At 37.6% G+C, this 23,626-nt stretch overlaps 1 protein-coding gene across 2 annotated transcripts in view; it reads left to right on the top strand.

Annotated features, from left to right (window-relative positions):
* Nucleotides 1-23,626, top strand: part of Con (leucine rich repeat protein connectin) — a 618,546-nt gene that overhangs the window by 367,231 nt on the left and 227,689 nt on the right. For both annotated transcript variants that reach the window (XM_076526778.1, XM_076526779.1), the window contains one exon: nt 4,279-4,772. In XM_076526778.1, the coding sequence (XP_076382893.1) occupies nt 4,279-4,772 (494 nt within the window). The remainder of the gene's footprint in view (nt 1-4,278; nt 4,773-23,626) is intronic.

The following is a 23,626-nucleotide window of genomic DNA, read 5'->3' as shown; positions in this document are numbered from 1 at the left end:
TTCGTGCCAGATAACGGGAGCTCTATTTTCGAAATGAATCGCATAATTCTACGCGGGGAACACGATCATCCATTACGTGGAATAGAAACTGCATTACAAAGTTTCAGTCCTTCCCCGCTTGTACTCTTCGAATCGGATGAATTCTGCGGGGCAATAAGATTGCCCGATACGAACAATAGAAACTGTATTACAAAGTTATCCACCACCCTCTCCTCCCCGCCGGCCCGCGTCTCTCTCGCGACTGTATATTCGACTAATCGATGACGGAATAAGATCATCCAGTCCGATCGGTCTAAAGATAAATTTTAGGTGAAGTATGAGAAGTATGTTAATGTGGAATAAGTAAAGTCGATTAAAAGTGAAAATGGTGATCTGAAAAATTGATTTTAAGAGATAATAATAATATATTATTATTATATATATTAGTATATATATATATATATTAGTATTATTATTATAAATTATGTTATATATATTATTATTAGTATAATATATTAGAAATATATATGTATATAATATATGTTTGTAATGTATTATATTTTTTTATATTAATATATTAAATTTCATTTATTATTATTATGTTAATTATTATTGTTAATATATGTTAATATATATAACATATAAATATATGTTAATTATTATTATAATAACATTATTATGTTATTACATTATATAGTTTTTATTATATTATTATATTATATATATTATAAATTAAATAAATAAAAATATATAATATAATAATAAATAAAATTATATTTCATAATATAAATATAGAAATATATAAACATATAGCTAATATATAATAAATATAATGTATAATAAATATAGTATATTAATATACCACACTCACACACACACACACACATTATACTATATTTAATATCTAACATATTACAATATAATATGATAATATATAATTATTCTATACTTAATATATAGTATATAATATATAGTAAATATTTAGTATATTAATATACAAAAAAATTATACTATATTTAATATATAGTATACAATATATAGTAAATATAGTATATTAATATATAATTATACTATATTTAATATATAGTATATAAGAAATACAGTATAAATTTAATATATTACGATATAATATATAATAAATATAATATATTACAAATATACACAATATATTACAATATAATACATTACAAATATACACAATACATTACAAAATATATTGCCAACAGTCCCGCAGCCAATTTCACGGCACAATAAACAAAAGCAAAAAAACAACTGCAATACCTGAACAAATGAAAAAAAAGCCGTTTCCACAGCCCTGTCTAAAACAGCGCCCAAGGTCAGGAGCGTTATGAAACCACAAAGGCGCGGGATTAACGTGCTGCTAGAACGTTTGTATCGCGGCTTGGTATCTGTCGTGTTCGCGGAGCGTGCATACGCAATGCATTATCGAGGGATCGAGAGGCGGCTGGCGTGGACGACCCACGAGCGCGTGGGTGCTCGTGGGTGCCGGTGGGCGCGCGTGCGGCCGGAGTTCAGCGACACGGTTTTCCCCCGTTGAAAGCTCCTTATCGGCGCGACTGGAGGGTGTCGCGGCCGCGATCGCGCGATCACGATTGCGCCGGGGCTCTCGTAATCTCGGCATTGTTGCCGGTCCCGGCGACACTATAAATAAACGCGCGGAGATCGGTGACGTTCGATTACGGGAGGGTGGGAGGGGGGGGGGGGAGCGGTCGGTCACGCGATAGAAACGCGGACAATGCGGTCCGGAGGATGCCGCAGTTTTCACGGGCTCGCTCGCGGCTCGAGCGTTTCCCCGCGCGTGCTTTTAAAAGCACCACACGCGTTTCAGCGATCGCGGCCGCTGATTGAGTGGCGAAACTTCATGACACCGCTCGTTTTGTCCCGATACCGGCCCGGCCCGGCCCGGCCCGGCCCGGCTCTGTGGCTTCCTCTCTCTGTCTGTCTCTCTCTCTCTCTCTCTCTCTCTCTCTCTGTCTCTCTCTGTATCTCTCTCTCTCTCTGTCTCTCTCTGTCTGTCTCTCTCTCTCTCTCTCTCTCTCTCTCTCTCTCTCTCTCTCTCGCGAGTACATAGTCTGCTCTGCGAGTTTGTCCGCGAATTTGTACCGGCAAATAGATTCTCGTGTCGGATAGTTTTTTTTACAACTGTCGTGGTTTTTTAATTGCACCGAGGAAACGGGAGAGTTCCGTTTCTTTGTTTTATATGTGAAAGGTATTAAAAAGGTGACGGTGAGACGTTTATTTCGGGATTTTGAAGATTTAGTTAGACGTTTTTTTCGGGATTTAGAAAATGGATGTTTTATTATAAAAATATTATCTGGCTGAGTTATGTTAGATATTTTTAATATTTTTATTTAATAAGGATTAATAATCTTTGTGTGATCTTGTATAATATCCTTATATCCTCGGGAGCGTCGCTTTTAGTTATACTATATAATATTATAATATACAATGTTATAATACTATATATACTATATATTATAATTATACTATATATATACTATATATTACAATATATTATGTATACTATATATTAAAGTTATAGTTATACTATAGATTATAATATATTATATACATTATATAGGATAATTATAGTTATACCATATGTATATTATAATATATTATATATACCATATATAATATACTATATATTGTAATATAATACATATACTATATATTATAATATATTATATATAGTATACATTATAGTATACTATATATAATAATATATTATATATAGTATATATTATAATATACTATATATCGACAATATATATATATACATATTTGACAATTTTCAAGATTGAAAGGTATCCACGTTATTTTTAATATTGTCCCACAGTCTAGAAACACTTCAAAGTATTAATAAAAGCCTGATAAGTAATATTTTGTTTGAAGTTTCACGAATAATTTCACAGATATATTTCGCATGCATTCCTGTAGCACGTGCACGTATAATGTTCTAACCTAATTTGCATTACATACAAAATAAAACGATCGCTTACAATTCAATTAAAAGCGCTTACAATCAGCCATATTCGATATTTTCTGTGTTTCGCAAATTGAAACGTTGTGTACACGCATGTTGTGTTAATAATTTATGTCTCTATGACCGCCTCGATTGCAACTCACATTCTGCTTCGTATTTTGTGGCTATGCATCAAAAACTGTTGCTTCTTAAAAGCAAGAAATATTTTTTTCAAATAGTAAATAGTCTTAAAAGAGTAATTCCAATAAAAAACGTGATCTCAAATATAAATGCTGTACACTTTCGAAGACATTCCGGCTGGGTGAATCAACCGACACATAATTAAAATCAATACCTCTTTCATTTTCTTCCGGTTTACATTATAAATATTATTGGCACCATAAATTATATTTATTTTAATATATATATATATATATATAATATATTATATTATTATATTATTATTATATTATTAATATATATAATTATATATATATATGAACATATATTTAATATATATATATATATTTAAATTATATTATTGGCACTATATATTATAAAAATCATTACATTATAAATATTATATAACCGCAATTAATTGTTTATTATATTCTTTCGAATATAATAAATAAATAAATCGATAATAATAATAATAATATATAATTACATATATAATTATATATATAATTATTATAGATAATATAATAATATATATATAATAAATAAATAAATCGCGTTACTACAATCACCGCTTTAAAACGATAAAAAGGAAACAAACGCACGGTTTATACAAATTCGAAAAAAACCGCAGTAATACCCGCACTCGCGTCGTCGCAACAGGATTCGTCGAAACGTCCGCGCTAAATGCTAATCGAATGACCAGAAAAGTTGTAATCGCCGGAAACACGGCGAAAGAACGAAGTTCGGCGTGGTCGGCTTTACATGCGATTAGCAGGTTCTATCCGGTGACAAAGTAAAAGCGAAACGCAAGAGAATTTCTCCGCGGGACGTGCTAATTGGTAAAAAAAGAACAAAATCGTCGGAAGATCCTGGTCCTCGGAGAAAATCGAAGGCTCTCCGAGGGACGAAACCGGCGCCGATTCAATTTCGCGGGCAAGTAACGTGGAACTTCTCCGGGCGCCATTAACACGGTCATAAAGCTCATCCTCCGGCTGGTTCTCCCGGCGGAATTTCTTCGATGACGTCGCAGTCAGTGTCTCTCACCTCGCCGTTTGGGTGCGCCGAGGCGGCCCCGCGTCGCGCGCCCCGCTTTTTCACGGTTCCAATTGCAATTGCAATCGCATCATTCGCAGGGACACGTTCGTGAATCTGCCCTCGATGAAGAGCCTGTACCTCTGCCACAACAACATCAGCACCCTCCACGACAAAGCGTTCATGCACCTGACCTCGCTCGAGGTGCTCGAACTGAACGACAACCAGATCAGCGTGATCACCAAGGACAGCTTCCACGGTCTGAGAAGCTTGACCAAGCTGGACCTGCGGAACAATCTGATCGCGATGATCGGCGCCAGCACCTTCATCGAGATGTCCGCGTTGCGCGAGCTCCGACTGGACTCGAACAGGATCAAGTACATCATGGGAAAGGCGCTCGACGGTTTAAGGAACCTGCAGAAGCTCAGCCTGAACGACAACAGGCTCACCAGCCTGGAGCCGGACTTCCTCGCCGGAGCGCCTAGTCTTTACTTCCTGGACCTCAGGGACAACCTGCTGAAGACAATCACCTTCGACAACATCAAGCCCATCGCGTCCAACTTGTACAACAGCTCCAGTCACTTCTACATCACCGGTGAGTCGATGCATGTTTGTTTGTTTCGTTCGAAGTTAGGTAAATTAAACCGCAGCGAGGATACAGTGAGTACAGGTGTTCTAGGAATGTTTTGCGATCTGGAAATAGGTTCTTTAGGTAATCTGAAGCAACTTTTTCCTTTGCGGAAATGTTCTGCGAGCCGTCGTTCGCGAGTTATTGACGAAAGAATGGGGGCCAATGAGAGGCGAGCGCGATTGGCGCCAGGCGGACCAGCCGACGAGCGCGCGCGGCTAGTTGGCTCGGGCGCCGCGCGGCAGCCGCGCTCGCCCCTCATTGGTCACCGTTCTTTCGTCGATAACTCGTGAACGACGCATCGGAGAACATTGTCGCAAAGGAAAAAGTTGCTTCAAATGGCCCGAGGAATCCTTTGGTTCCGGATTCAGAGACATTTTTGGGACACTCTGTATCTCGAAGAGTAATGGAATCCAACCTGACGTCGTCTTATTTTGGGCGGGAGGGGATATGCGGGTGGGATTTTCGAGTTGAGATGTAGCTTTTCTAAGTGGTTTGTTTTCGAACTGGTGAACTACGAATGACGGTCGGGAACTGAAAGTTGTGCAGACGTCGAATGCACGGTGACCGTTCATGTGTAGCGTTCGAAAACTTAGGAATCTGTGAACTGTGACGTGTTTCTCGACGGCGGGTCAAAATAACATTTCAGCACTTTGGAATTATGGCAGTCAAACAATGTGGAACAAGTTGAAAATATTTCAGGCTTTGTTGGACATTCTTTTAATTTTGAACTTTGCCGGATGTACTATGTGCATCAAAACTACTGTTCTATATCCAGAAATATAATTCTTTATCAGTTGATTCTGTAATTATAAATTAATGTATTATTATTATTATATATTATTATATATATATTGTATTATATATATATATATATATATATATATATATATATATATATATATATATATTAATATCATATTATTATATACATTATATTATATTATTATTATATATATATTATATATTATATATTATATTATTATAATATTTTTATTATATATAATTATAATTGAATTGCAACATATAGGATTTACATATTTATCAGAATAAAGTTCGTGAAAAGAAATGCTATATTCTCAAAAGAATTATGCAATTTGAAACGTTATTAGTGCGAAGTAAAAAATTATGCAATTTAAAATACTACTAATAAGGAAATAAAAAAATATTACTTGCAGTGTTCTTCCATGCAGCCACAAAATTATGAATTGAATGAATCAGATTTCATTTCATTTGATATTCAATTTTTAATAGTTTTCTTCTTTTTTCCATATAACACTGAGTCTGAAAAATCATTTCTGGATGCTCAGTTTTAATATCTTTTTTTCTGACAGTATTGACAGAAAAGTATGATATGAAATTCCGAAAGAAACGACGAATGGGGGCAGAATATCCTCGGGATATTTTTAATATTTAATTGCAAATCAAATGCTGGGACGTCATCTATAATATTGTCACAGGTCGTACAAATTTTTAAGGAGCGGATGGAATTTTTACTAGAATTTAAGATCGATTCTGAAATTAATCTTCTCATGTCATATTTAGACTGCGGATTTTATGCATTCATATGAAAAATGAGTAAGTCGAACGCAAATGTATGAAGAGGTTATAAAAATTTAAGGACATCTTTTGCACTATTTTCGACATATTGCATTAATTAAAACAGAAAAGACTTTTTTTATCGAACTGATATTTCTTACAATTAACGTCAACAATTCTTCTGATTTTGCATAAAAATCCGCAGTCTAGTCATTTTATATATGCGTCTATCTACAGGGTGACCCAAAATTATGGTACTTCTGGGAAATTAGAGATTCCTGAGGTTATTCGAAGCAACTTTTTCCTTTGCAAAAATTTTCTCCGATGCATCGTTTACGAGTTATTAACGAAAAAAGGCTGACCAATCAAAGGCGAGCGCGGCTGGCGCGAGGCGTCCCAGCCAACCAGCGCGCGGAGCCCAGTTCCGCTCATTGGCTCGGTCGCCTCGCGCCAGTCGAGCTCGCCTCTCATTGGTCACCGTTTTTCGTTAATAACTCGTTAACGGCGCCTCGGAGAAAATTTTCGCAAAGGAAAAAGTTGCTTCAAATGAGCCGAGGAACCCGCCACTTTCGGATTGCGAGACATTTTTGGGACACGCTGTATATTCAGCCGCGAGATACGAGGTTACATCCCGCCAATAGCCATAATTAACGAAAATCTCTCGAATCTATCCGCGTTCTAATTACCAAACGTTAATACCACGGATTTATTCTCGTATCACCGCGCGACCATCAGACATTCCCGAAGTTGAATAATTCAGCGGAACGAAGTTCGGCAGTCAAATCTGAGATCCGATGAATTCTCCCGTCTCGCGACGCGCCAACACGGTCTCGCGGTGACCGCCGAAAATTTTGATTTAATAACACGGGGGTACCTTTACGAGCAAGAAATTCGACGGCAGTGGCCGCGGGAAAGTTCGATGAAACAGCCGTAACAATTTTATAGGGGCGGCGGCGGCCCACCCTTGCCGGAAGAACACCGGCTAGAAGTTATAAAGTCGCCGCCCGGTATTTCGAGAGGGCGAGCCGGCCATTTTTATCGCCGGTTAATAGATAATTTCCTAAACGGCGCCCGTAACGACCCCCCCTCTCTCCCCACCCCCTGTTAAACGGTATCGCCAGCTGGAATATCTGAAATATCTGAACGACCGGAGAAGCCGCGCGCGCGCGACCCGGTAATTGCCGGCGAGTGAATCATTAGTCGGCGGCGGGTTGTTATCGCGTCGGCGAATCTTTAATTCCGCTCGTTAGAAAGCGATGCGTGCCAATTTTCGCGTTGGCGGTCGCTTCGCCGCGGCCTCGAAGGGAACCACTGAACGCGAGCATCGTCGTCGCGTTCTCGCCGTTAACCCTTTCCGCCAGACGCTCTGATTATCTGCTCCGCGAGGCTCGTCGATCCTCCCCAGTCAGAACCAGCGGGCGTTCCTCGAATGTTTGGCCCAACTTCGCCACCGTAATCTACTAACCGTGTTAGAACTTCTCGCCGGAACCTGGCCTTATGACACGTGCGCTCGGAACGGTGCCATTCCGGGGGACCGTTGCGGAAGGGGTTGAAAAAAGTAGCTTCGCGAACGGTGTACAGTCAGAATTCGGTTGCTCGAGGTTCTGTGAATCGCGCGTGAACGCGTGAAATGACGGATTTTTTCGTAAGTGAGAACGTTTGTTTGTACGTTTTTATTGTCGAGGAAGATATGTCTCTCTTACTGACGCTCGGATTGTCCACTGAAATGGACAACTTGGGAAAAGGAGATGCGATTATTCGAGCGGTTCTCGTTTTTATAGTTACGAATTATTCGACAACCATAAAAGAACGAGCTATAAGACTCGCATAATCGTATTTCCTCTTCCCAAATTGTCTATTATAGTCGAAAAAGATATGTCTCTCTAATTGTCGCTCGGATTGTCCACTGAAATGGACAACTTGAGAAGAGGAGATGCGATTATTCGAGCGGTTCTCGTTTTTATAGTTACGAATTATTCGACAACCATAAAAGAACGAGCTATAAGACTCGCATAATCGTATCTCCTCTTCCCAAATTGTCTATTATAGTCGAAAAAGATATGTCTCTCTTACTGACGCACGGATTATCCACTGAAATGGACAACTTAGGACAACTTTTTATAGTTACGAATTATTCGACAACCCAAATTGTCCATTTTTCTGCACAATCTGAGCGTCAATTAGGGAGACATCGCTGCGTATCGCGATTAGTCACTGCGCAAACGCTCGAAGATCGGATCCGCGGCGGCCGGCGAAAGGCGAAGGCGGCATTTCGCGAAGCAGGCGACCGAAATAATTGTTGTTATGACGAGAAGAAACGGGAATGGAAATGGGATTATTTAACTTCGATGCGGAAGTTATTCGGCATAATAGAAAGTGGGCGGAGCCGAGTGAACTCGTTCCGAAATTAGTGGGACGTTCCCGGTAGCCGAGCAAAGTGGGCCTCACAATTGGACAACCATAAAACGCTATCCGTAACTAGCCTCGTAAACCTTGAGGATGGTTGTTGCCCGTGCTAGTTCGCCCTGTTCTTCTTCCTTAGTTTGAAATGTAAATAATCCCGGGCACAATATTTCCATCCAGAGCGCGCGGTTTCCGATATAACGGGGCTGGTCCGTCTCCGCCAGGGTTCCATCCATTCTGAAATTACCATAGACCAGCAAAAAGACCGGCCCTGGTTGTCTGGCCGTTGCTACCCGTAGAGAACAGCGACAGTTACAAGAATTCGAACGATGCCACTTGTCGAACAAATTGGTCGCGATGCTCGCTGTTTACTGTAATTTCGCCCTAATTCGCGGTCGGATCGCGCGCGAAAATCGACAATTTGGGCAGAGGAGATACTGTTGTTCGAAACTTCGTGACAAGTTTTTATAGTTAGAGATTGTTAACAACTATGAAAACGAGCCGCGAGGCTGCTCTTCCCGAATTGTCCATTTTTGCGCGCATTCGGAGCGCGAATTAGAGAGAAATTGCTGCACTTTGTACTCGGAAAATAAGCTTTTTCTTGTGTTTCTTTCGATCGGTGAATGTACAATAGGACGAGAAAGTATTCGAACGAATATATAAATGTATCTTCTGTATTACTACGCTCTATTTCTTTTCTGAGACGATGTTTCCTCGTGGTTCTCGATTCTGTCTTTATCTCGGTTCTTTGTACGATCGACTTCGAGGATGGTCATTGATCTTTGAATACGCTGTGAATATAGAGATCGACGAGATTCTATACAATTAAAAATTGCGCTAAATTAATGAACCCTTCTGTTTTATTCGCGGTCCAATAAAGTACGCTTCGATAGCTGTTTTCATTTGCGACTCGTTTTTTAGACGATGCAGAGACTAGTTTACTAGACGACGACAAAGATGCTTTTATTTCTGTTACTCGGAATGGCGAATTCGTTCTTTAATATAATAATTATAATACTATGAAAATAACAAATAATGATAATATATAATAAATATAATAATAATATATAATTAATATTGCATCCTAAAAATATCTCGCAATACGGATACAGGGTTTCCTGAGGTCATTCGAAGTAACTTTTTCCTCAGCGAAAATGCAATCCGCCGCTTCGTTTGCGAGTTATTAACGAAAAACACTGACCAATGCGAGGCGAGATCAGCGCGCGCCACGCCCTCGCGACCACTGCCGCTGCATCAATCGGCCAGCGCGACGCGGTAAGGGCGGAGCGCCGGCCGCATTCGCTCTCCGATTGGTCCACGTTTTCCGTCGATAACTCGTAAACGAATCCTCGGATCGCATTTTCGCAAAGGAAGAAGTTCCTCCAAATGACCTCAGGAACCCCTCGCTTCCATTCGCAAGACATTTTCGCGACACCCCGTATATCCTTCTTAAGCAATCCCTTATTTTTCACGCGTACCCTTACGAGTGTACACTCGTCACAAAGAAATGGTAACATTTTGCGTTAGTATTCTCCTCAAAAGCAACTACCTGTCTAAAAAAAAGGTACGAATATATAAAAAGAATAATATAAATTAATCCACGCGAAATTGATCAGAAAGAACACCAATCTGAAAAGTCTAAAAAGAAAGCGCGCTCGAATATGAGAACCATGAAAAACCGTCGCGATTGCTCATTCAGTTCGCGCGAGAACTCGAGCACCGAGTTTCATTTTCTCCGACAAAAAAAGAAGTCCAATGGATTCGCGCTTGGCTAACGAGGATCACTGTCGGACACTGTACACACCTAATCTCCTCCTTAAAAGCGCGCCCTTTTGAGCGGAAGTTTCTCCGCCCTGTTCGAATCGGTCGTCTTTCTTTTTTTTTCCCTCGCCCCCCTCCGCTCGAAAACAGTTCGAAGCTTCTCTCTGCTCTGTTCGGGGTCAACGACCTTTGGCTCTCGACGACTCTCCGGCCGCGGAGGGAGCTCGACAGGACGTTACGTGTCCATCAGCCTCCTTATTAAACTCACGCTTCCAGAAATTTCTTGCCGCGGAATCGCCCGGCTCCGGACACGGTCTGGCGCGGCAAGTTGATCAACTTTTTGACGAGGCTGCCTCGTCCGATTCCATTAGCGAGCAGAGTTACACAATCCTTCGGAGGCGGCGACCGTCCCGGCGCGGCGCCTCCACCCGTCCCGCTCCGCTCTCGTGATCCACGGCCTCTCCGTGAGTTCTGCGAACTAGAAATTCCTGGGACGTAACCGGAAGGTCTGATTCCGGGCGCGGCGCGCGCTGTTTCACCGAGATGGCCGATAAACTCGATTGAAATTGCCGGTCGAAATTGCATGCCGACTTCTTTTTCGTGATAATTACGCCTTCATGTTTCCCCGGTTATATTGGAGAATGATCGTTCGTTATTCAATGTCAAGGTTATGTCGGGGTTATTTTATTTCAAGCTGTCGTCGTTTTATTTTAAGCGAAAAGTCGTACATTATTTAAGCGAAAATTCTTGGCGAAATCCTCGGGAACGGCCTCGAAAACGCATAATTTTTGATTTATTGAAAGATCACCAAAGTAGTGAATATTTTAATTATTTTTTATATATTTTATTTGATTCATTTAATTGCAATATTTATGTTTCGGATTAATTTGTATTTATATGCTTAATAGCAATTAGCGAACATTTGTGGGGTAACGTTTGCCCCATAATTATGGTACTTCCGGGAAATTGAGAACAGAGATTCCTGAGGTCATTCGAAGCAACTTTTTCCTTTGCGAAAATTTTCTGCGAGGCGTCGTTCACGAGTTATTGACGAAAGAACGGTGGCCAATGAGAGGCGAGCGTGGTTGGCGCTAAGCTGGCGCTAGGCTGGCGCTAGGCGGCCCAGCCAATGAGCGTCGCGTCTACCGCTCTCGCCTCTGATTGGCCACCGTTCTCTCATCAATAACTCGTAAACGAAGCCGCGGAGAACATTTTCGCAAAGGAAAAAGTTGCTTCAAATCACCTCAGGAACCTCCCATTTCCGGATCACGAGACATTTTCGGGACACTCTGTATATATGTACATATAACATATAACATATGTTATAATATAAGTTTACAACAACTCACGTTACAATTAACATCTCGGAGAACAATTCTAGTCATTTGCTCGAAATCCTAAAAAGTTGCTACCCTGTGAAAATGTGTCGGCAGTTCTGGCGGTGTATTTCAAACATTTCGGAGGTAATAGGCAGACCGCAGCACACGGCAGGCTATGAAATGGAATTTTCAGGATCTCGGTGCTGGTCGAACATGTCCGGGCGTTTCTCTCTTTCTATAGTTCCTTTCCGCGTGTTGTTGGCTCCCCATCGATTTATCAGATCCCATCGGCATCCGGAGCCGCCAAACACTGCTCGGTTGTATTAGGCGGTGAATACATCCGTCGGAAGATAGTTCGCCGGACCGTGCTTGCGAGCCGGTCGAATATATCGAAGAAAAGTTCGATAACAAACCGCCGCGTATCCGCGCATCGATTTCCCGGATCTACTTCGTCCGTCTAATTCGACGGCCTACATTTATTACGCTGCCGCGGCGTTCCCGGACGGAATTGTACGAGCAACTTTTACGCTGGAACGACGAGCAACGAGTGTCTGTAACTGTGACACGAATAGCGATGATTAAAACGCGGACTTCTCTGTGTTCGCGGATTTCAATGCTTCGCGTCGGTATGAATTTTGCGAGCCTGCCGATCGTGGTACGGCGTAATTCGAAGTAATGTGCGCCGAAATTAGGAAAAATTGATATAGTATGCTCTGCAACCACGTGTGAGACACGTGGTAGAAAGATCGGGTCGAAATTGATTATCGCGTCTGGAAGACGTGGTACAGAAATGATTATCACGTTTGGGAGACGTGGTCCAAAATTTGGGCCAGAAATGATCACCACGTGTCCCACACGTGGTCAAGAAATCGGGCCAAAAATGATTATCACGTCTGAGAGACGTGGTCCAAAGTTCGGGCCAGAAATGGCTATCACGTCTAAAAGACGTGGTCCAAAAATCTGGCTAGAAATGACCACCACGTGTGAGACACGTGCTCCAAAAATCGGATCAAAAATGATTATCACGTCTGAGAGACGTGGTCAAAAAATCATAAAATATTATATACAATTAATTGGTGATAATAATTTTCTAGTAAGAGATAATGCTAATTTGACAATAAATGAATTTCGGAGTTTCTCAAAATAAGAAAAGCAGTGAAAAAATTGAAAAGTGTTAGAAGCTGCTTAACTCAATTAATTAAATTAACTAGTTAACCAAAATCTACTGAATGAACAATGAAAAACATTACTTATCAATAATAAAAATGAAAATATACCGTTGACATTGCAAAATTGAATTGCATAAAAATCAATAAACCTACAAGTAAACATATTTTGTTAGATAATAATAATATCATTCTTATGGTTTGGGAGAGCACAGACGTATTTTCTAACTATTTATACACCATTACTTAAAATAACATAACCAGACATCGATATTCGATGTCCGTTGTAATTACAACATATTTAGAAAAATATTAATTTTGCAAAATGATAACGTTATATTATAATTGTTTCCGTAACATGTTCCCTGCGTTAATTGCACAATTATGGCGCACCGAGTATTATAGCAAACACTCATTCACGTCGAGCTTGTAAAGAAAAGCGTTGTCGCAATAGATTACGCATCTACATATCGGTGGATACAATTAAACGATAATTCTATTGTAACGTTACCAGAATAATTCTCCAATTTCGCCTGTATATTTCCCAACGGTTTGTTGCTTTACCGAATCCCCCCCTCCCTTTTTAGATTCAATAATTACACGATTTCATTGTAATTCATGCTCGTCGAATTAAGATATTTTTTCATTGTTCTATTACACAAATTAGCAGAGTGCATTATAATTCTTATGTTTCAGTTGATTTTGGTTAACTAGTTCATTTAATTAATTAAGTTTAATAATAATAATAATCATTATTATTATTATTATTATTATTAAATAGATTTTCGTTTTATACACTGTATATACTGTATATAAAACGAAAATTTATTTAACACTTTGATTGTATATGTATATAAACAAAGTGTCCCAAAATTATGGTACTTCCGGGAAATTAGGGGTCCCTGAGGTTATTTCGAGAAACTTTTTCCTTTACAAAAATTTTCTCCGAGGCTTCGTTTACGAGTTATCGACGAAAGACAGTGACCAATGAGGGTCGACCGCGGCTGGCGCGAGGCGGCCGAGCCAGCCGCGCTCGCCTGTGATTGCTCAGCCTTTTTTCGTCAATAACTCGTAAACGACGCATCGGAGAAGATTTTTGTAAAGGAAAAAGTTGCTCGGAATTATCTCAGAAATCTCCTGGTATACCTCAATTATATAATTTCTAATATTTGTACAGTATATACAGTGGTAAACAATTGCTAGTTGCATCATATTATTCTCGTGCATTTTTTCGTCATACTTTTTAAGCCTAGCTTGTCCAAAAAAAGTTGAATTTGTCTATAATATGTTTTTGTATCTACTATGCAAAAAATTGCCGATTCTAACTTCTCAAATTTTTCTCAAATTTTTGATAAATTATGCGCATCGCATGTTCTTTCTGCGGCCGGTCGAAATGACGCGATATCTTCGCAGTGTTGCCACCGAGACTACCGTGACACCGGCAAATTGTCCCGAATAACGACGTGTCTAATTTTTTTCTTGACCCGACGCCTTTTTATTCCGCGCGGTCGTCGGCTAGATTAGCAAAAACCTGGACGAGGGGGGGGGGGGGGCGAAGAAGACGGCTGGAAAGACCGCCGGCTCGAGATTGATATTTCGTGTTGGTCGGTTTTTATTTACGCGGTTACAATGGATGTACCGCGTCCCGCTTCCCCGCGGAACCTCGAATTACAAAAGAAAAAAATAAAGCGGCTCAGTGCTTGTCAGAAGCACTCGATAGATTATTAATGATCGACGAATGATGGATGCGATATCGTTTTCGTGCCTTTCTTTTTTTCGTCGAACTCCAAATCGCGCGGATTTCTCACTTTAGAATTTCGTTGATCCCCCGAAATTTAATATTAAAGATATCGTTTTTTTATGTTAGGACAAATATATCCATTTATATGCACAAATATATGCACCAGTTCAGTCATATTCACTTTTTTATCGCTTGAAATTAATTTTTTTGCCAATAACTCTATATAAATTCATATAAAAATGCAATTTTAATCTCAAATCTATTATAAATTTCATATTCTTATAATCTTATTTCCAATAAATAAAATCGTACACAAAATAACCTCAAAAAGAATAAATCAAATTAAAAATAAAATTCTATTAAAATAAATTCATATAAAGTTACCTTATGAATTTATTTACAAATTTTATATTTTGCCAATAACTCTATATAAATTCATATGAAAATGCAATTTTAATCTCAAATCTATTATAAATTTCATATTCTTAAAATCTTATTTCCAATAAATAAAATCGTACACAAAATAACCTCAAAAATTAAATTAAATAAAATCTTATTAACACAAATTTATATAAAACCCCACATTGTCTAAAAGATTACTATGAGACAAAATAACCTCAAAAATATCAATCGAATTAAATAAAATCTTATTAACACAAATTTATATAAAACCCAACATTGTCTAAAAGATTACTATGAGACAAAATAACCTCAAAAAAATCAATCAAATTAAATAAAATCTTATTAACACAAATTTATATAAAACCCAACATTGTCTAAAAGATTACTATGAGACAAAATAACCTCAAAAAAATCAATCAAATTAAATAAAATCTTATTAACATAAATTTATATAAAACCCCACATTGTCTAAAAGATTACTATGAGACAAAATAACCTCAAAAAAATCAATCAAATTAAATAAAATCTTATTAACACAAATTTATATAAAACCCCACATTGTCTAAAAGATTACTATGAGACTCGCTATGAAAATTTGGAAGAACGCTCGACGGTGTTATTCGGTGGACACGATCTCCGCGTTTTCAACCGAATAATAATTGCCGAATTATTCGACGACCGGTGGGTGCTCAACCATTCGAGCTGGCGCGTAAATTCCCACGGCTTTATGTAATCTCCCGTGACTTTAAGGAACAATATTGGGAGGTGGCCGATGGGGTTAAATATTGGGGCATCTGCGTGCCACCTGTGGCGCACATATTCAAGTACGTATTTCCTATAATCGGGTGCTTCCTGTATCCGATATCCGAGTTTCCCCCCTTCCCGCCGAGGGGGGAAGAACAGTTTTCACGATGAGTTTCCCCGGGCTTCGGATATGCTCGCCCCGTTTGTATACATAAATTTGTAGATCGCCGGCTACAGATCACGCGAACCGAATAAAAATTCTCCGTCGGACAATGGTAGAACCGTTGCTCGTATCCGAGTTATTTGTACCAAATATTCGAGCACCAGGCGCCAGATTTCTACAGTTTCGCCGCATGTGTCGGTGCCTCGGTTTCGAATTCTCTCGGTTTTATTAACATTTTGTTCGAGCGTTTGTTCGATTGTAATGGTGGCTTTTGTGCTTCGTTCAAAAAAGCTTTCTTTTTTCATTGAAATCAGAGACGTGTTTGTTTTTTATTTCTGTTCAACGAGTCATTCTATTTCGTACAATTTTGTATTAAAATACGTTGACTGACGAGATTATAAGACACCTTGAAAATCATCGTTTAATTATATAATTAATATAATGTAATTGATATATGTTAACGTAATATAATTAATGTATATAAATGTAATATCATTAATATATATTAATATAATATAATTAATATATATCAACGTAACATGATTCATATATATTAATATAATATAATTAATATATATTGACGTAACATAATTAATATATATTAATATAATATAATATAATTAATATATATCAACGTAATATGATTAATATATATTAATATAATATAATTAATATATATAACATAATATAACTAATTTTATTTATATAACATCTTCATAAATTAATTAAAGAACGTAACGTAATAACTTTAACATACAAATTAAAATTAATAAATAATAATAATATCAACAATAATTAATAATAAAATCAATATACAAATTAATATATAAATCAAAACAGAACAATTTAATATACAAATATAATTAAATGCATCGACATAATCGAACGGAACGCTTTAATACATAAATTAAAATTAATAAACAATAACAATATCAATAATAATTAATAATAGAATGAACAATAAATTAATATATATATAAATCAAAACAGAACAATTTAACATATATATATATATATATAATTAAATGGCATTCTTGACAGGACGACACGTCAGATTCCGTCCGATCATTTGGCCGCATAATTGCATAATTCCGGATGCAATTTCTAGTGAATTTAAAGTAACTGGCCGCCGCTTTTCATGCGGAGGTCGATGGACTGAACTTGTTATCATTACGGAGCCTTCGTTACACGGATAACGACCCTGAAATTCTCGCAACTTTTTGGAGATAGTGGATTTAGTGGTTCCAGCTATTAAGCTATGCAAATTCACTTTCTCTCTCTCTCTCTCTCTCTCTCTCTCTCGTCATTAAAGAGTATTTGTTACTGAAAAAAAACGTTATTACTAGCTGACTGAAGTAGGGTTGTTTAGGGTCGTTTACGCTGTACATTTCACGGTACGGTTAATCTTCGCAACGATAATGGAAGGAATTCTTTATCATGGAAATAGAAATTAAATTCTCTTATGGTAGCACGAGAAGTTCCCGCTGGATGATCCTTGACGTTAATTAAGATATTATATAATAATTATACAATAATAATTGAAACATCAAACATTACAGCGTATAAATTAAATAGATCGAGTTTCAATAATTTAATCAATAATTAAATATAAGTAATAAATTATATAATAATAATATGTAATAATATATAATAATATATAAGTAATAAATTATACAATAATAATATGTAATAATATATAATAATATATAAGTAATAAATTATACAGTAATATATAATTTAACAAATTATACAATAACATATAATTCAACAAATTATACAGTAATATATAATTTAACAAATTATACAGTAATATATAATTAATATACAATAATAATATTATTTAATTCTGTTAATATGCAATAATATATAATTTCACAAATTATACAATAACATACAATTTAATAAATTACATAACAATGTATAATTTAATAAATTGTTAAATCACAGCGTATAAATAAAAGCATCGTCGATCTCGCGACAGAAAATGGCCCGTCAAACGAACAATCGGCGACGAGACAACGTCAGGAAGGTTTCCCGATTGATCGCGGAATTACGAGAGCCAATCGGTCGCGCGCTCGCGGTCGCGCAATTAGCTGGAAACGCGATGCTCCGCGCGATAAAACTGGGCTAAATGATCGTTGATCAAGCGGCCGGCGGCCGGCCGCGAGTGCGGCGAGTTCAAGAACCTCGGCGTCTCCGTCATCGCGGATGACGTACGCCGTAATCGTTGCATTGATCGCTAATAGATCGGCCGTGTCCGCGGCCGGTAAATCGCGACGCTGAACGGCCGTTCACCGCGGACACGCGAACCTAATAGAATAGCGGATCGGGCCGGAGCACAGTGGGCTGCAGCGAGAAATTCAGTGACATTCTGTTATAACTTTCGAACCGTCAAAGATATTGCAATGGAATATTCACCAAAAATATTTAAAAAATAGTTATTTTCAGCTATAGATAATTAAATATTTTTGCATCTGTTGAACAATAGTTATTAATTAATCTTCATTGACATTTTTCGTGAAGAAAGAAATTGTTTAAATATTATAAAACTTTACTCGTTTCGTTTTATTGAACGGCAAAAATACTTTCTACATTTCTTTGGAATTATTGTTGAAATATAGTAATTAATATATTTATCTATAATTATAATTTACAATTATATTTCAACTATTCAATTATAACTATATTAGAACAATAATTCTAAGAAAATGTAGAAAGTATTTTTGCTTTTATTATTAAATATATTATATAATTATATATACAGGGTGGGGAATTTTAAACAGGTCACCTAAAAAAACTCGCTTGTTTTTGAAGATAGGAGAAAATGCATTGGACCAAACTTACTTGGTACCGGGGGGGCTCGTAATCTGGTATTACCAATTTTTCTGTAGGTGGAGGCGTCGAGGAGATGTGAAGGTCAATTCTGTTTTTTTAAATGGAACAGTAAGCTTTTTTACCTATATTCTGATAGAGTATTTCGAGGCGAATGCAATGAACTATTATGAAGGTCATTCAAGGTCACCCAAAGTCAACTGCAAGAGAAGCGAAACCAGCCAACCAGCGCGCGAAGCCCAGTTCCGCTCATTGGCTCGGTCGCCTCGCGCCAGCCGCGCTCGCCTCTCATTGGTCACTGTTTTTCGTTAATAACTCGTTAACGGTGCCTCGGAGAACATTTTTGTAAAGGAAAAAGTTGCTTCGAACGACCCGAGGAACCCGCCACTTTCGGATTGCGAGACATTTTTGGGACACCCTGTATAGCAACATAATAATATATATATATATATATATATATATATATAATAAATAATTAAAATATTATATATAATACTTTTTAATACCTTGAAATGGACAGATTATTTAGGGAATAATTCTGCAGATTTCCACGTAACATTTTATACAAAATCTCGCCGGAACGTGTCCACGATTGTAAAATCGCTGCACCGAGCTCATTAATATTATTGTTCTACTTGTCACCCACGCGCACCATTTTGCTGAGCTTACTCCGTACATTTTCTCTAATATTATTGTCCCGGTATCGCGCTGAGCAATACAAAATCCGCGCGATCGTAAAACATTTTCAGCTGCTGTATGAGCAGCTGATAACGTTTAATACGAACAGCTTATAATACAATATTATGCGGCAGTTCATTTGTCACGTATTTTCTGCCGCGGAGATTAAAGCAAAATTTATCCTCTGTCGCACGAAAATCACAAACATCTCGTTATTCAAAGACAAACATTTAATCTTTATCCATCATTTTGCATAGTTTCGGTCCATAATGCGCCGCGGGAAAATTGTTTCGTTATGCGATTTTTAATTAAAAAAGCTGATGAAACGGTGGGCGATGCATTTACCCTGCGTTCGAGAAATGTTTTTTTAATAAACCGAGCACCGAAATTCTTTGTTAACTAATTTTTCTTTAATATCAACCGATTCTTCAACATTAACTAATTATTATTAAACTCGCTTCTCAACGATTTCGTTGTTCAACAACGACTCGAAATATTAGTAAGTCGAGTTATTAATACCAGCGCAGCATGTGTCAGGGTGTCCCAAAATTATGGCACTTTCGGGAAATTATAGATTCCTGAGATCATTTGAAGCAACTTTTTCCTTAGCGAAATTGCAATCCGCGGCTTCGTTTACGAGTTATTAACGAAAAACGGTGACCAATGGCAGGCGAGATTAGCGCGCGCCACGCCCTCGCGACCATTGCAGCCGCGTCATACGGCCGGCGCGACGCGGCAAGGACGGAGCGCCGGCCGCAGTCGCTCTCCGATTGGTCCACGTTTTCCGTCGATAACTCGAAAACGAAGCCTCGGATCGCGTTTTCGCAAAGGAAAAAGTTCCTTCAAATGACCTCAGGAACCCGCCGCTTCCATTCGCGAGACATTTTTGCGACATATATCATTCTTAAGCAATCCCTTATTTTTCACGCGTACACTCTTCAGAAATGGCAACATTTTGCGAGCCAACGAGCACACGGAACTCGGTCCCGCCCATTGGCCCGTCCGCCGAGCGAACTTGCCCCTCATTGGTCAGTCTCTTTTTATAAATAACTCCTGAACGACTCTTCGTAGAAAATTTTTGTAAAGGAAAAAGTTGCTTCAAATCACCTCAAGAATCGCCCTAATTCCTCGGAAATGCCATAATTTTGTTACAACCTGTATATTCGACTTAAACCGAATCAGATTTCAATGTCGTCCAGCAAAGAGGCCAAAAGAAAGAATTGAACCGCGCGAGCACAGATTTCCCGCACGGCTCAGAGGACTACAACGAAAAACAGCACACGGTCGAGTCAATTTATCACCGCGACCGCGCGCTTAATTCAAAGAAAACACGAACGGTTTTCGATGCGGCGGCCCGGCACGATGAATGGCAGCGTCCCGGCGCGCCGCAGAAATTTAATAGAAGTATTTGTTGTGTGTATGTAGCAGAGTTGCACTGGGCCGTCCTGCATTAACGAGGATTTTCCTGGGGCTCGTGCCCGTAACAAAGACTACGGAGAAATCATAAATCAAGCACGTCCATTCTTTCCTCGTTGCCGCCGCGAACGGCCTATAAAACGTATTTAAGAGTCCGCGGGCATTCCAACGGAACGGGAAGTTCGTGTTTCAGGCAGTGAAATATCGTGGAACAAGATGATCGCGCGGCCGGTCGCCGGTTCAAGTCGATGAATAAACGCCGGCGAAAAAAGGCTCCGATGCGATCCGCGGCGCGCCGATCGCGGGGATCCGCGTTCTCGGGGGTCGCCAGGATTTTTTCTTGTTTTTTTTCTTCCAGTTTTTCCATCGGAAACGCCGCGGCGGGGACGTTCGATTTCGGCGCGGAACCGGCCGCCGGAAAATATTTAGTTTAATCCGAAGTCTTTCGATCGACGGCGCGACGCTTTTTAACGCGTCGTTTTTCCCGATGGAATCGCGATTCTTTTCCGCCGCGGACTAATTAGCGCGAAAATATCGGAAGCGAATTAGCGGGCCGGTGAGTCGATCGGTCGCCGCGAAATTAATCACCGCGCAGGGCGAATAATTAATCGGGATTCGGCCGCGATAAAGAACGTGACGCGCGGTTATGGTTTCGATTTTGAGATCGCGATTGCGACACGTTCTGATTACGACGCCGTCGGATTCGGCGATAATGTTCGGCGTATTCCGTGCTGTATCAGACTTTACGAAGCGATATTATGTCGACGGGGCGCGATAGTTTTGATGCGTTTCTAGCGTGGCGTAGAACTCGCCGAAATATTCGGTGTGTCTCTGTTGTTTTAGAGCGATAAATGTTCGAGTGGCATGAAGGGGAAATTGCGATGCGGAAAGTATATTTCATAATTATCATAATAATTATATTATTATATCGTAATAATAATTATTATATCGTAATCATAGCAACTATATTATTATATCGTAAAAATAATTATTATATGGTAATCATAACAACTATATTGTTATATCGTAATAATTATTATTATATCTCATAATCATCATTACAATATCGTAATCATTATCATTACATCATAATAAGAATAATTATTATATCGTAATAATTACTATTATATCATAATAATAATTATTATATCGTGGTAATTATTATCATATCATAATCATTATTATTATATCGTAATAGTTATTATATCATAATAATTATTATTATATCGTAATCATTATTGTTATTTCATAATAATTATATTGCTATATCAATCATGATTATTATGTCATAATAATTATTATTATATCGTAATGATTATATTACTATATCATAATAATAATTATTATATCCTAATCATTATTATTATATCGTAATAATAATTATTATATCGTAATCATTATTGTTATTTCATAATAATTATATTGCTATATCAATCATGATTATTATGTCATAATAATAATTATTATATCATAATCATTATTATTACATCATAATAATTATTATTATTATATCGTAATAATTACTGTTATGTCATAATAATAATTATTATATCATAATCATTATTGTTATATATCATAATAATTATAATACTATATCATAATCATTATTGTTATATATCATAATAATTATAATACTATATCATAATTATTATTGTTATATCATAATAATTATTATAGTATTATAATAATGTACAAATACAATATCTTATAATATAATACAAATAATTGTATTCTAATAAAGTCGCAGTCTTCTAGTAATTTTTCAAACGCGAAGGAACTCACTGCAACGAATTCAGCGTAACGCCAGCGAGCACTTTATAGTCACCGTTCGAACAAGCAGCAATAGGTGAAAGATCGCCGAACAATTTGACCTGGAAAGAACGCGGTACGCGGTAGAAAAAGTGGTGCGATAAATCAAAGTCACCGTGCTCGTATACACCGTGTATTTCATTTCATTTCATTCTGTCCTGCTGACACGGCCCACGTATGTATGTATGTATTGTACGTACGTACGTACGTACGTGTGTATGTACTTATTTCGCTAGGCTGCTGTGTCTAATGTTCGCTTTGTTACCGAATCCTCTTAAATGGAACAGCTCGGAGACAACTGAAACCTGGTGTAATTCTCCTATCACAATATGGAACCGTTCCGTTGGATAATTTCAACGGAGTGTTCAAAACAGCGAAACGAGTTACAATGCGTATTAAGGAATTTGATACTGTTGCAACTGTTGCAACGTTGTTCCTTGAATAATTCAATATTACTATTAATAATAATTCGATATTAATATTATTTATTATTATGCATTATTATTGTATATTAGTATATTATTATAATGTATATTATATATTATAGTATATATAATATATCATTATTATTATATATTATTTATTTCGAATTTTTGATACTGTTGCAACTGTTGCAACGTTGTTCCTTGAATAATTCAATATTAATATTATTTATTATTATGTATTATTATTGTATATTAGTATATTATTATAATGTATATTAGTGTTGTATATTATATATAATAATGATATATATATATATATATTTGAATTTGATACTGTTGCAACTGTTGCAACGTTCTTCCTTGAATAATTCAATGTTACTATTATTTATTGTTATATATTATTATTGTATATTATATATTATA

This window comes from Megalopta genalis, chromosome 16 (assembly GCF_051020955.1).
Source record: "Megalopta genalis isolate 19385.01 chromosome 16, iyMegGena1_principal, whole genome shotgun sequence".
NCBI lineage: Eukaryota > Metazoa > Arthropoda > Insecta > Hymenoptera > Halictidae > Megalopta > Megalopta genalis.
The sequence above is the reverse complement of the archived record's forward strand: the minus strand, read 5'-3'. Positions and strand labels throughout refer to the sequence as shown.